A 16,071-nucleotide genomic window follows, 5' to 3' on the forward strand; every position below is an offset into this window, starting at 1 on the left:
ATGACTGTCATCTTTTATAGTGATTATGTCATTATTTAGGAATGCTAATTAAGACATAAAATGACTTAATTGCAAACGCATTCTGAAGAAATATATATTTGCACTTGGTGTTTAATAGCAAATCCAGCGTGGGGACCAGACCATAACAGACTGCAGTTCTATTTTCTAAAATGCTGACATTTGAGCAAACGTTCCCATGGAATGTTTGTCTGATTCGTGGACTGACATTTCCTCTTTGTAACTTGCTTAACTAAGAAGGAGACATGCAGGCCAAACTCTACAGTACCCTCAGGCAGCAGGCCATTACTTGCCGCTGCAACTTGTGTATGGTTTCTCTTTTACTTCCCTCTTTCCCTACCGCCCCTCAGCCCTTAGCAGTCTCTTTATTTTGACATGCATATTATCTTAGCTGATTTCTATCATCTTACAGGAGTGGATGACATACCTTAAAAGATTAAGCCTTCCCACCTGGGATTTGTCCAGAAATTCAGTATATTATAACTTCTCATAGCCTTCTTCATTCTCCTATATTCTTGTGTTATCAATAGTGGCTTTCTTTCTTATTTTATGTTTAACTACAGGACATAGGCAGCTACGTTGATAGAAGTCAGTTTATACTGTCATTCATCTTTCATTATAAGAACAAGGTTGACTTCCGCTGTCTGTAACACTTTGCTGCCATCTATGTGTAGAAAAGAGCACAACACTCTTCCATGCACCAGAAACCTCCCCTGTTCCAAAAAGAATCATGGCTCTAATCTAGAGAGATGACAAGTGAAGCTTCAGGAATAATTTGCCTCCCCACAAAAATGCCGAAGCTTACCAGGAATTTCTATAAACAACTTCCTAACACTGAAAGAGTAAGTGAGGATGCATTATTTAACATAAACCAAAGCCAACAGTTTTTTTCATTATTGCTGTTGATAAATTTTAGCTAATACGGCAACTTCTACAGAGTTAGGTTTGGAAAAGAAACAGTGACAAGAAAAGGTGAGGTTCTGAGTCACTTAAATAATTACAATAAAATGAATTAATTTTTGCAAAAGTGTAATCTAAATAATATTGCCAAACAATATAATGAAAAAGATCATTTAGCCAAAACAATTTCACAATATTTAATATGAAGCAAATGTAAAGTGACCAGATAAAAAAATATTTATTCAAATTATTTAAACTACCAATAATCAAATACTGTGACCTAATAATTAACCATGCTGTCAAACACTCAAATATTCTTTTCTAGAGAAGACAGAGAAATACATCAGAACACTGAAGAGCCTCTCAACCTCCCCCTCAGTAGTGCCTATGTCGGTTCTGAATTGTCCTGACAAATGTCAGTTCAAAAAAACAAACAAAATCACTCCAGTGTGAGCCATATGGGAAACGTAAGCAAAACAAACAAACAAGCAAAACTTTCCTCTACTAAATCATTTAACAATCCACACAGTTAAGATAAAAATTGGTACTTCCAATCAGGACTAATGATATGTGTTAATAGTCCTAAACAATGTCCCTTAAATGTTTGTCAATACTATTGATTTCTAAAAGACATTTTACTGTTAAAAAAAAAAAAACTGGTACAAATATGTAAGCATATGGGGGTGGGAGTAGAAAGGAGACTCAGGAAAAGGTTTTACCCTGATTTTACCAAACAGAATGAAAAGTTGACCCTGACTGCCTCGCCTCAGCCAGGCTGCCATTTACAATAACTGCATAACTGCTATCGACACAATATTTGTCATCTGGAGAACACTTCATTTTAATCATCAACACATTTCATTTTAATCATCAACACTAGTATCATAGAGAAGTTGAGCTCATCGTTTAAAATTCAACATTTTTTAAAGAATTTTTGGTCTAAGTTATTCTAATGACAAACTTAACAGAGTTTAGCAAGCCAAACCAAGCCTTTGTGCATATTTACCTGTAAATAAAGCAAATTTAAGCTCATCATGGATGATTTTTTTTTAACATCCATAAATAATGTACATATTGTGTGAATGTTACTAAAGAGAGTAACATAATGAAGTCTACTAATCTTTCGTGTTAGACATTTTTCAAAAAATGGAGATCTAAATTATGGCTATTTTCTTAGAATTTATTTCTCTTTGGCACTGGTATCTAATACTTAATAACTTAAGTAGAAATTACAAAAAAGATTTTATGCATTAAACTTACTGAAATAGAAAAGTTTCATTTTATTTTATTATACCAATTTTAAGGATCTATCTTTAACAAAGAGAATTTTATAAACTCCACTTGTATTAAAAGAATATAGTAGGAATCATATTTGATACCGAGCCATATGAGGTGTTTAAAAGAGCAGTTAAGTTTAAATTCTTAAATTTACACACAAATGTTTTGTGGTTTTTTGTTTTTTTGTTTTTTTGGAGGGGTGACTACAGATACATCTAACTGTGATATTAAACAAAGCATAATCTAGGTCTACATCTTAATTTATACAAATTACATATTTCAATCTAATTGGGAATGCAAAAAGTTTTCATCATTAAAAATCCAAAACAAAATGTTTCACTCATAGAATCTACATTGTTTACTATTTGTGTTTATAAATACATGTAGAAATTGATATTAAGATTTAGCTATTTGCATTAATTTTGGCTTAATTGTTGCAAAACTAAAATAATACTTAAGATTTTATTTAATAGTAAGTGGATTAAGAGTGCAAAACCCAACAAACATACCTTTGTGTGGTCCACTAATTATAAGCAAAATTCCAAACGTTATTAGCTGTTATCAAAATTACAATACCACCTAGATCTAATAAAACAGAACAATCTGTTTGAACAGGGAGAGGAGAACTTTCATAGAGTGTTCTCTCTCATATAAATTCTTAATGGACTATAAAGGACTTTTTAAGTGGTTTTAGATTTGAATTCAATTGCTAAAATCCGTAACAGGCTTCCAAAAAGAATTTGAGCCAGATGACATACAGGGACCCACAAGCATTATAAAGTCCTGCTCTACCCTCCTGAATGTAAGATTAAAAAAATGCTAAACTTCTTCCTAAGAACCATAGGAACTGATGAGCCATATTTACATTAGTGGAGTTAATGCACTGTAAGCATAAACGTTAAATTATAAAATGAAAAGGTTTTGTACTACAATTTCCTTGTAACAAACTAAAGTTGTTACCAAATTTATTAAAAATCATGGGGACTGTGCCCACACAGGTGATGAACCCAGAATCAATCAGAAAGAAATGGAGGCTTAGAGAACAAAAACAAGCAAAACTGCAACTTTACTTGACCATAGAGGTTTATAATCACCCAAGCTATCTATCTGCGGAGAGTAAAAGCAACCAGTAGTTGCTCCATTCATCTGGCTCACTTCACTTGTAAGAGAGCTAATTTTTCCAGAAACAGACACACTGGAGTATGCATGGATATTAGATCTAATTGCAAACACACCTTATTAATACTCAGATTCTCAAAGTTGCACTCACTGCTCTTTACGAAGTAAAGCCTTCTGCCCATTAGCTACCTTCATAATTTCAATATTAATAACTTGCTAACAACTAGGGTGATTTTATGCTGCTCTGAGCATACACAAGAATTACATATAAAAAAAGAATTACATATGAAAATATAAGACTAATTTTAAGCCTCATAAAATATATAAGCCTATATCAATTTATTTATCTGCTAACAAAAGAAGTTCTCTTCAGAGACCAAACAAGGAGTTATAATTTGTGTATACGAGTATATGAACAAAAATAAATTTGCAATATTTAAAAGGAAATATTTACTTTTAAATCTTAGAAAACAGGTTAATTGATAATCTAATAGTTAAATAACTGAGTTGGCAATTTATTTTTTTAAAAAGTACCCAAATAGGAAAAAATTATTCATTTTGGTTATCAAGCTATTGATTCTTCTGATTCTATAAGCAGCAAATATTATTAGCTTCCTGTAGCTTTTAGGGAAACTTACACATCAGCACGGTATAGGCACTCAATATAAAAATTTTTATTGAACTATCCTGGCCAAAAAATCGTAATTATTTCTGATGACTTAGTGCTGTAGATTTCTATTTTCCTTCTATACTAATTTTATTTTAGTATTACTTACGTGCTAACATTTCACCTCGCATTGTTGTATTTAGGGATCTTCTTCGCTATGCAAATACTACTCATATGGTATTAATTACAACCAGTTTCCTCCATCAAGGAAGAAACAATGCTTTTAACTCAAACCTATTGCATCAAAACTTTGTTTCATTGTAATAAGTGGTGGGAATAAGAAGAAAGGTGAAACTTGAAACACCAGAGTCTTATGTTCTCTTCCCCTGGTATTTCAGTGACACCTTCCCCACCTCAGTCTTCTTAGATTAGCTGTGTGACAAGAAAACCAAGTGGCGTCAGTCCTGAGTTCCACCCTAGACAGTTGGCTCTGACGCTCATCAAATGGAAGTCCCAAGCTGCGTTTTGTAAAATAAGGGCTTGAGCTGCCTCATCGCCAAGATCTCTTCCACCTCAAAATACTATGGCCCATTTCATAAAAATCAAAGGGCCCAAAACATCACTTTCCCCTTTATAATATGGCATAACAAGTTAACATTTCAGTGGCAGGAACTACAGGCATTTGAGTGAGGAAAACATTCTTACATAAAATTTCAAACAGCCAGTGTGGCAAAGGGCAGGCCTCTACCACAAGCAGATGAAACAATGAATGGTATGTAGATTCCCTGTGTTACCTTAGTGGACTCATTTCTCTGAATAGTTTGCCTCATGTTAGCCTAAATTATGATAGAGAGCACACTGGGATTGGAGGTAGGGAAGCAGAGTAGCCACTTTGCCTTTCCTGGCCCCTCTCCCTTGTTCCTACCACATTTATTTGGTAGCCTTCCCCCTCAGGATGGACTGTGCCACCATTCCCAGAAGTTACTATTGTAAACAGCATGGTCAGGAGGGCCTTGCTGAGAAGCTGACATCTGAGTAAAGGTTTAGAGTAGTTAAGGGAATGAGTAGGTAGGTATCTAGGAAAGACTACCACAATCCAAAGCAAGTGCGAAGGCCCATAAGTAGAAGCATGTCGTAAGGATCCACAACCTAAGGTAGGTGCTCATTTTATAGATGAGCAAATGGAGGCTTAAAAATGCTGAGCACTCTGCCAAAGTCACATACCTAACACGTACCATGGCCACAGTCTGAAGCCAGAGAAAACACTAAGGCCCAGGGTCTAGGGTAGACCTGGATCTAAAGTTTTAGAATGTGTCCTGGGAATCCTATCTGCACCCCTGATTTGAGAACCCTTTCCTATATCACAGTGTCTCATGAAAACCTTCCTCCCTTCTGCCCCATGACAGTCATCTACAGATTTCCCCCACTATCCAAAAGTAGACCATCTAGGAAAACTTTCATAAGCCAAAATGGCATAAAGCAAAGAAACAATTGCCATTAATTTATATGGAATATTTTTGAGCATTCCCAGACCCAAAAAATAACTTCTCTTAGGCTTCCCTGATTCCTTAGGACACATCCTGCTTAACAGATGCACAAAAGTCGAGATAAAGCACAGATGCTCACAATCACTTTTCGAAGCTATGTTGTCTTGATGCTGAGATACTGAATGTAGTTCCTGGGGAAGAAGCACGATGCAACCACTCTCGCTGCTCAGGGTGCATGCTGCTTCACTGCAAAACAAGCGCTGAACACTATTTCTGCTATTTACCTTTTTTTTTTTTTTAAAGATTTTATTTATTTATTTGACAGAGAGAGACATAGCGAGAGAGAGAAAACAAACAGGGGGACTGGTAGAGGGAGAAGCAGGCCTCCCACGGAGCAGGGAGCCCAACATGGGGCTTGATCCCAGGACCCTGGGATCATGACCTGAGCCGAAGGCAGACACTTAATGACTGAGCCACCCAGGCACCCCGATATTCACCTATTTTCATAAAAGTGAAAATTTTCTTCAGATTTCCTTTGATTAGTGATAACAGGTACTAATATAGGTCTTTCATAAAAGCAGAGTGGTATAATGGGATCTTTCAAAAAGTGGGGGTGGGGGATGGGGATACTTGTTCTAACACTAACAATGGTTTGCATCTGTGAGCCTCCTCCTGCATCATCGTGCTGGCATTGGGCTTGATAAAAGGCAGCAACCAGAAGAGGTGCTGAATAGGTATAGTCCACACAATTTGATTTAATGAAATCTAACATGCCATTATGTGGGACATGGAGCTCGACCCTCACCCACATTTAAGGATGTTCTCACTGTTCCCTTCCTAACAGCAATAGTTATGCCCCCCTGCCTACTCCTCATTTTCCTGCTGTACTCACACCTCCTTGTCAGCCTCCCCAGGGTCCCCTCCCCCCAAAAAAAGGAATGAATGATCAAGGACACAGAAGAACAGTGCTCTCTGCCATTTGCTCTGGGTTTTTAATAGGCCACCCCTTATCCTTGCTATGACTACATAGCAAAGGGCCACACTGCTGCAATTTTATTTTGTTCTATAACCGGGTTAGTCAGGCAGTAACCAGATGTTCAACCTAGGCACCCGCCCTTTCCTACCATAATGCAATTCTCCAATGCATTTAGTCACCTGTCCCCCTCCCCTCAATGAGAGAAGCCACAAGAGGTTTAGGCTTCCTAGAGATAAATATGGGGGTCAGCTCTCCAGCTATAAATTTCAACTCCTAGGACCAGCCAGGAAAAAGCCACTGGAGATGACAGTCTTTACCTCAGGTAATTAAATTGCTCAGTCCCCTTCCCAGGGGCCACTTGTCTAATTCCTATGCCTTTTTTTTAATTCCCAGCTTCATTCCCAGGCCTGGTTTTTCTCTCATCTCTCCCTGATTCTAACTTGGTGCCTGGCCACTACACTAGCCACTTGGTTCACAATCAACTCTGCTTCTTGCCTAACTTCCTGGGCTGGAAGTCCACAATAAGGACAGTTTAGATTCAGCCCTTTTGTGCTTCCATGTCCACAATCTGCTAACTGGTCCCACACAACCAGACAAGGAAATTCCACTCCCACTCCTGCTCCCACTCACTCAGCCATGCCCCAGTTTACCTTCTGGGCACTCAGGCCTCCCAGCTGTCATGAAACAAAATTAAGCAAATAGCTCACAGAGAATTGAAAAGGAAAATAATAAAGGTCATTAAAGGGTTAGAAATTAATGAAAAGTATGGAGTTATTCAATTTGAATAAGATAAAATTAAAGAATAAGATAAAATTAAAGATAAAGAATTTTCTTAAATAAGAAAAAGACTTACTAAATGGTCTTCAACACTGAAAATCGTTCTCAAAACTGAAAAGAGAAAACAACTTTCTATCTCCACTGATGATACAGGGAAAAACAAGTAAGCTTAAGAAGAAACTTAGGTACGTGGGGAAAGAAAAATTTAAGGTGAGAACTATTTTACATTACAATTGCAATCATTTTCTTGAATGGTCTTTCAAATAAATTATAGAATACAAACATTTGAGTTCCAATCTTGGATTGGCCAGCGATTGGGTGGGTGACTTTGAGTAGATAATTTCATTTATAAAATGAAAATCATATGAAGTCATTTCTGAAGTTCCTTTTCGCTGTAACATTCCATGACTGCATAATTTTCATTTCTTTGGGAAAAAAAAATAAAGGCAATTCCAACATAACACTGTGAGACAAAAGGGAGTAATGCTGGACTAGATTTACTGTAGAAAGATTTCATCCAACACTATGGTTTCAAGAATGACAGGAGATTACCAAAGAAGTTTGAGGAATGGTGGAAAAATCCAAAATCATGACAGTAATGAACACTGAACAGATAAGAAGCTGAAGACAAATTACTGAAAAACTATTATTTACACAGTTAAAAAAAAAAAGAACAATAAAGCAGGCTCTTGAAACATTTTCCCCATCAAAATGGGCAGGACTAAATGTTGGATAATTTGTTCCTACTTGGATGATGTCATCATGCTAGGTTTAACTACTTTTAATAACTAGTACATTTCCGTCATCTCTCACTTTCTCCCACATAAGATCAAATCAGCCTCTCAATGACCCACACTTCATGAGTCATAATTTTTCTGTTTATGATTCAGAAAAATGTCTTCAGTCAGTATTTCCCAGACTGCTGTGGGTTTATTCCAAGAACCAATTTCATCTTCATTGGTTTCCTACAGGAAACCAGACCAACTTCCTATTATTTTATTTTCCTTACTTTTAGCATACCATAGCCCACAGCAAATTAACTGGAAGTGAGAGTGACAGAAGACTTTATCCTGCACAAAGAGAAGCCAACATAAACAATGCCCAGTCTAGAAGTCACGGATTCAAAATTAAATATAAAATATGCTAATATTAGAACCTTCCTTCAAAAAAGCTCCAAACCAAATAATAAAAATGTATTTTAATTAACCTTACTCTAAGTATTCCACTGTCAGAAAGAACGTTTGTTTAAGAACGACTGTCTAAGAATACAATAAATCCTACAAAGCTGATTAACACTGAGAAATCAATTATAAAAATATATGTATATATGTATGTACATATATATATATATATATATATATATATATATATATGTATGCTTGTATGTATTTTCCAACCTAACCCCCTAGCAAGCTGCTAAGACAACAGGGAGACAACTGAAGCCCAATACAGAGCCTTGGAGTGGTCAGGAAACAGAGCAACATTCCCCTAGCAACATGGCAGTCTGTCATCCCCAGCTGCCATCACTCCAGCCCCTGCCCCACACCCACTCTTTCTATGATTAAGAAAAAATCTGACACTAGATCACAGCAGAAATAGTGACATGGAACATGGATTTTTAAGGGACATTTTATCAGTGGTCTGTACTCATACTATTCCCCTAAAATACTAGTATTTCTCATGGACTACACAGAAAAAGATTTGTGAATGTAAAGAATTTTGGTATAAACATATATCAGATTCTCCTTAAGACTCTTTCCATTCTCATCACTCCTGATAACAGGTATAGTTTTAGGCTTTAAAAGCCCACAAGGTCACTAACTGGCAAGAAGCAGGATAATTTTATATCAAATTCAAAAGTTGATACATTAAAAAAAAAGCCTAAAAAGAATGCATTTAAGGCACATATTAAATATGGATAAACCAAGGGACTTGAAACATTAGCAATGGTTCTCAAAGTGAAATTCCCAGATCAGAGTCAGCATTACCTGAACATGTCCTAAAATGGAAGTTCTCACCCTACTCTAGACCTAATGAATCAGAAATTCTGGGGAAGGGCCCTGCAACCTGCAGCTGATGCTAAAGTGAGCCTTATCTATCATATTCTCTTTCTTCCTTCCTACACCAGGAAATTTCTAGAAAAGAATCCACTCAGTTTGCATTTCCCTCATAACCCCTCAACTTCTAAATCCTCTGTGCCCTGGCTAACTCCTCTATCATATGCTAAAATGCTCTTTTTAGAAGTATCTAGCACTGCTGATATTCCCTCCTCCTTGAAATGGCCTGATTTTTTACTTCTGTGACACAATTCCACTCTCCTGCCTGTCCCTCTCCTACTTTCCTGTCATCAGTGACTACTCTTCCTCCTCCCATTCTAAATGCACTCACGTCCCCTAGGTTCAAACTTCAGTCCTCTACTCCTCTTTCTCTATCTGCCTCCTTGCTATCTCAAGAATTCCCAGAGCTGACTTTACATCTCTGTACCCCAAATCTCTCCCAAACCTCACAACATATTTTAAACTACCTTATGACCTACTTCACCTGAATGTATTTCAAGTACTGCCAGCAGAACATATCCAAGAGGGAATCTTTCATTTACCCTGTCTGACTCCAACAGTCCCTCCTTGAATGCCTGCTTCTACTATTGATACCATTAGTCGTCTGGTCCCCTGGGCAATGCATTGCTTTCCCTCTTCCCTGGCTCCCATATCTTATCAGCAGAGAGGTCAACCCTACCAGGCATCCCATGTCACCTCATTCCCACCATCTTCCAACAGCTTCCTATATGTCTTCTGAGCCCTACCACTAGACTTACCTGTAAAACTCATCTCTCAATCAGTTTTCCCCATAGTCAAAAATATGCAGAGGCTGCCCAAAGGTAGCCCAACTTCCTACACAGCCTTACGTCACATTTCTCTTCAACAATTTTTTTGCTCAGCTAATCTAGAACGCTCATCATGTTATAGACATACCCCTAGTTTTCTCACTTCTGACTCTGGGCCTTACATCACTACCTCCATTTCAACTACCAGTTCCCACTAACTATGTCTGCAAATTTCTTCCATAAACCTCCTCCTTGATACCATCATAATGCCCTCAGACTGAAGTTCTCTCTCACCCTTCTCTAAAGACCCATAGATATTAGTGCCAGCCTCTGTCACTTGCCACAAATCACCCCTACACCAGTTCAGAACCTCCACAACAGAAGTGGGTTTTATACATCTTTGTGTCCTCCATTCCACCACACATGCAAATATTTGTTGGAGGGCTAAATGATCTTACAAGTCAAAATTCATATTCAATTAAGCACCATTTCTGCCAATTAGCTGGCCTTCAGGAGAAGCAGGCAAAACACAATAAAAACAGACAAACGTCACATACACAGCAACTTAGAATGAAATGACTCAATTTCCTAAGCTTTCTATACTTACAGTGCAACCAGCCTAGAATGATACCCACAACAGTAATAGGCTCACTTCAAGTAAGATAAGTACAACAGACTTTTTGAACTACAAAAACTTTTTGGAAAAAGGCGAAGACTGGTTCATTTAACACTAAAATGACAGGGGAGACCTTCTATAAATAAATCTTCATAAAATTTCCTACATCTTTCCCACCATGCCAGTTTATAGCTCCAGGGGTACTAAACTATCTATAATCACAAAGGAAAGTTCTTAATCTAAAGGAAATTGAATAACAGAGCATTCATACCAAAACATTCAAATTTTGCCTGGAAGATACTCTCACGTTGGTCAAGAAGCCCAAGAAGCGACTAGATAAATTATAATGTGGAAGATGGACTAATTGTTCCAGTTCGGGATAAATAGTCTTCACACCTGGAATAATAAAGAGAGTGACTACTTCTCTACAGAAAAGAGGTGGTAATCTCTCCTGGCATAGTATGCATAAGATACCCTATAAAATGAGAAAAGATATTCAGAATCATTTAGAAAAACAGCTCTGCTCTAACTGAAAGACCTTGATAACTTTCACAGCCCAAAGGTTAACACTGGATACTGAACAGAATCATCACAGATTAAGAAAGGGGAAAAATTTTTTTCCGAGACAGCACAGATAAGAAGCATAATTATTGATATGTAGCTATCCTTCAAGGATAACATTTTAGAGAAAAATGTAAATTACGAGGATTTATACACTATTTTTAAATTTAATATTACAAGACTGGGTTAACCACTATGTTTCTCTCACTATATTCCACACCTGGTTTCATTTTATTTAGTTTATAGTTTCTCCCTTAAACTAGCAGAGATATAAAACAGGCATAAAGATTCCATTCCTTCTAAAGTTGGGGATATGGAGGAATACAAATCACCTTAAGTATTTCTGAAATAACACTGCTGAATTTGTTCATTAAACAGCAAAAAACAAAAAAACAAACAACAAAAAACCGATAGATTCTTTGGACTTTTTTTGGCAGGATGGCGGAGGACTCTTTTAACTTAGAGTTATTTGCTCTTATTTCTCAGCTCCACTATTCTGATTGAGTAAGTGTCTAAATAGAACTTGTATCATTCCTGGCTTCAGATTTCACTCACTCAAGTGAACACTGGGATATAGCAACAAAAATGGAAATTTGAATTAAGCAGATTGCTAGAGCTAGGGATGGGCTTCTCAGGTTTACTGCAATTTGTTCCAGAAAGAAAAACTAAAGAGAGGTAGGTAGACTACCAGAGTATCTGAATTAAGGGAAAGAAATCAACATTAGCTGTATCATACTGAGGAGACAAGAAGCTAAAAACAGTTTTTCTTCCCATAATTTTTACTACTTACAATAAAAAGTTAATTCAGTTAATTTTAACATATTATTGAACTCAAAAAATATATTTTCTCAGCCAATAATATAACCACTACCAAAAATTAATATTAAAGTAGAAGTTTTATTGCGTTACATTTTCCAACATTTTAACAAAACACTTCATTCACAATGTGATTTGAAATGGCAGAAAATAGACTACAAGATTAACCCAAAATAAATGAATACTGCTATTTTAATGTTAGCAGTAAGATTTTATATTGCTCAGTAACAGAGAATACACTTTTAAAAAGTATTAGTATTTCTATTAGATTCATTAATTAAACTCGAAGACCAGGAGTAGTGCCTATATTAAGAAACAACAACAACAAAAGGAACAGAAAAAAGTAAAATGTGGAACAACTCAGGAACACAGCCAGAGAAATCGGACCGTAAAAATGGCTTACTTTAACATGGCTCTGGGCTCCAAGGTTGTAGATCTCTGTAGGCTTTACTTCATTAATGATCTTCACAAGGCAGGTACTGTCAGTGAGGTCACCATAGTGCAACTTCATGTCTTTAGAATTCAAAAGCATACCATTAGATAGAAGAAAACATCAGCCCATTTTTTTAAAAATATCAAAATTGAAAGGCATATTTTGAAAGTCTGAAAACCACACTGGTTTCAGAGCAGCAGAGTATAACTGTCATCTTTAAAGAACCTAAATGGTAGAAAGATACATTTGTTGTCTGTCTGTTTACAAATGCTACAAAGAGGATTTGTAAAAACTCAAATGAACTTTTTTTTTAAATCTTATCAAGACAGATGTTATACAGTTAATGTATCTTTTTTTTTTTTTAAAGATTTTATTTATTTATTTGACAGAGAGATAGAGAGAGTGCACAAGCAGGCAGAGAGAGAGGGAGAAGCAGACTCTCCACTGAGCAGGGAGCCCGACGCGGGGCTCGATCCCAGGACCTTGGGATCATGACCTGAGCCGAAGGCAGCCGCTTAACTGACTGAGCCACCCAGGCGCCCCTACAGTTAATGTATCTTACGGTTCCCAGGTAGTTTGTAAGATGTGTTACATAACAGTGAGATTCAGACAAAAGAAAAAAAATAAAAAACCTCACGAAAATGCATATATTGTCTAAAGAACTCTGTAATACACCAGTAATAGTGAATCAGATACTTTTATCTAGCGATTTTAAAGTACTTCATAAACATCAATCCTTAAGCCAACCACGAAATGCCTGATGTAGAGACATAACTGATTAGGACAACTAGCCTATTCTAACCCTAAATCTCAGCATATCCTTACATTGACACATGTAGATAGGTGATTTGCTAGCTTGATATTTTGTTATTTTTACATAAAAATGATCTATGTCTAGACCCAATGGCACTACCATTCTGCACTTTGCACAAAAATGATAATAATTTTCAAGAAGGATGTACTGAATAACCTGAATATTAAGGTAAAGGGCCTTTAGTGGAGACAACTACGTTAACCTGCAAATATTTGGTGCTCTGAAATGAATACAAAATGATTTATGCTTTACATGCTGACTGAATCATCCCTGCTAGCTGGAAAAACTGGACAAGCAAAGCAGGCTGAACTTGGGAGTTAAAAACCCAGGGTCCTGGTCCTAGCTCTGTCTTTTACATGGTATGTGACCTCAATAAAGTTACCACCTCTCTCTGCCTCTATTTCCTCATCTGTAAAATGGTTTCACTCACAAGCTTAGTAGCTGCTATAAAGGGCAAATGAGAAAACACTGTGACTGGGCTATGTAGACTATCTGGCTACATTCAGGCAACCTTATTAAAAATAACATGCAACTGCAAATACTGACAGTGATTTGTAAAGCAATTAAATATTGTTTTGATTGCCACCTGTTTTTGGACCTGTCTTCACAAATTATTTTAAAAATTAAATAAATGTACAAAGATCGCTTAGCTTGATTACATTAGACCAAACATAAAAAGCAAAGGAGTGTTCTGTGAATATGGACCTGATCTTACTTGAGGGGATAAGGACACCTGGAGAAGGGTGATCAAAGGCATGTCTACTCTTGGTTTCTTGAGCAGCATCACCTGACCAATAACCTGTAACAGCCTAACCAAGATGACACTGTGGCCCAGGGGCAGCAAGCAATGGAAGGGTTTTCAAAGCATGCAGATAGCATTCGATGTAGGCAATTCATGGGTAAATAATTGCAACTTGATGGGCTTTGAGAAAAATGACATCTGAAAATAACTTATCATAATATAGGAAGCTACAGAAAGAAATTTTAGTAAAGAAAATGACTTACTTCCTTCAATATGAGCCTGGGGGTTCTTATACAGATGTTCAATTCGACCTGTATTGAATGAACTGGATCGCCGCACAATTCCATGGACCTGCATTTTTTATAATGCGGAAAGATAAGAAATTATAAATGTGCAATGAGGATTAATAAGCAACTCAGAGGTTCTTTTGTTAATGCTTACCTTGTGAAAAAATAACTATAACTTATAAGCCTATAACTTATGAACATTATCTTTAAATTATTAAAAATAGTCCCACTGCTTACTTTCTCCCCCACCACTGCCCACCAGCCACCAGCATTGTACCTCCATCTCTCTGCCATGTTTTCACTGCCAATCTCAACAAAAGTAATTAGAGAATTATGTGACTTCACAGCAAATGCTTAGTTACAGATACTCAAATGTCTCCTTTTCCAAACACACACACACTTAGAGCCCTGCTGCTGACAAAATATCTCTTCAGTTTGAAACCGAAGACAGACCATGTGAGGCCATATCGGTAAAACTGCCCTGCAGCCTCTGTAACACAAAGCATGAGGCTGAGAGGCTCTGATGCCACCACATCCTTCCAGTGTCCTCAGAGCTTTGCATCGTGCACCTATTACATATATATATAAATATACCTGCATCCACAAATATAAACAAACAGCAGCTGCTATTATCCAGCTTTGCAGAAAAGAAATAGCATAGATTAGGGACAAGACTTATACTCTACTAGATTTAAGATATCAAGAAAACTCAAATGAAGAAAGGATTTTTTATTTTTTTTAATTTTTATCTTTACCTTAACCATTATTAGTATGAGGGGGAAGAAAGTCCTTGGAACAAGAATGCATACCTGTCTGATACCAAAGAAAAGACTATTTGTATCTGACACATAAGAGAAATTGTTCAAGACCTGGTCTCACTTCCTCCTTATGTCAAGATTGCTCCCTTTGTGTTGCCAATGCTAATACAAGCTTATGTCACCAGCTGCCCAAGTTCCAGTTCTACTGGGGGCAGTTTTAATCCTTCACTTATTTTAGAAGTGTTCCTTCGAATGTTGGGCAGTTTCATTTGCAGCTGAATACACTTCTATATTTTAACTCAATCGTTTTCTGTCTGTTTCAAACCGAAATTAATCCTTGGCATGACTCGAATATTCCAAATGCTGGGGGGGGGGTGCAGAATTATAAGCACATAAGACTTTCTTTCAAATAGAAAGACATCTCATCGTCATTTTATATGCCATACATGAGAAATTAACTTCTGCAAAGGATACAACACACCCACAATTAATAATTCTTTTGGTTAGCTGCTTTAGCCAAAGAAAAAAGCACTCATCCACACTATTTTCCAAAAGAACTAAGCCCAAGAAAATGTGGTAAAAATGAAAATATTTTTAAGAAGGGAACATCACAAACTTCGTTAACTAAAATTTTAGGAGGCAAACTGTAAAATCTAGGAAATGTTAAATTGAGATTTGAGTATACGTCTCCATTCCTTAATTTAGAAGTGGATAAAATAACACATCAAGCTTAGAATTTATTCTACTTCATGGTCTCCTATTTTTTAAGTTGTTACTTAATTGTAAAGCTGAACTGCTCTACAAACAATAATTTTAACAAACAATTTTTTGTTTAATAAAAACCAAGTTCACATACTTACATATAGCAAAATTGGTGTTTGCCACCAAGTTATTTCTGAAATATAGCTCTCTTAGATGTAAGTAGAACTTTATTTCATTGGATATAAAGGAATCTCTATGTTCTAAAAACAGATCATTTAATTTTGACAATGAAAATAATAATAATAATATGATTTAGTCTATCTTTTCTCTTAATTGCTGGATTCTGGGTAAGTCAC

At 36.5% G+C, this 16,071-nt stretch overlaps 1 protein-coding gene across 1 annotated transcript in view; it reads right to left on the reverse strand.

The window, feature by feature from the left end:
- The window catches only part of GMDS (GDP-mannose 4,6-dehydratase), a 628,435-nt gene that overhangs the window by 462,443 nt on the left and 149,921 nt on the right, over positions 1-16,071 (reverse strand). Inside the window, exons 3-4 of the mRNA XM_032424781.1 lie at positions 14,232-14,319; positions 12,383-12,492 (exon numbers count right to left, since the gene is read on the reverse strand). Of these exons, the coding sequence (XP_032280672.1) occupies positions 12,383-12,492; positions 14,232-14,319 (198 nt within the window). The remainder of the gene's footprint in view (positions 1-12,382; positions 12,493-14,231; positions 14,320-16,071) is intronic.

Source organism: Phoca vitulina, unplaced genomic scaffold, assembly GCF_004348235.1.
Source record: "Phoca vitulina isolate PV1807 unplaced genomic scaffold, GSC_HSeal_1.0 scaffold31, whole genome shotgun sequence".
In the NCBI taxonomy this organism is placed as follows: Eukaryota; Metazoa; Chordata; class Mammalia; order Carnivora; family Phocidae; genus Phoca; species Phoca vitulina.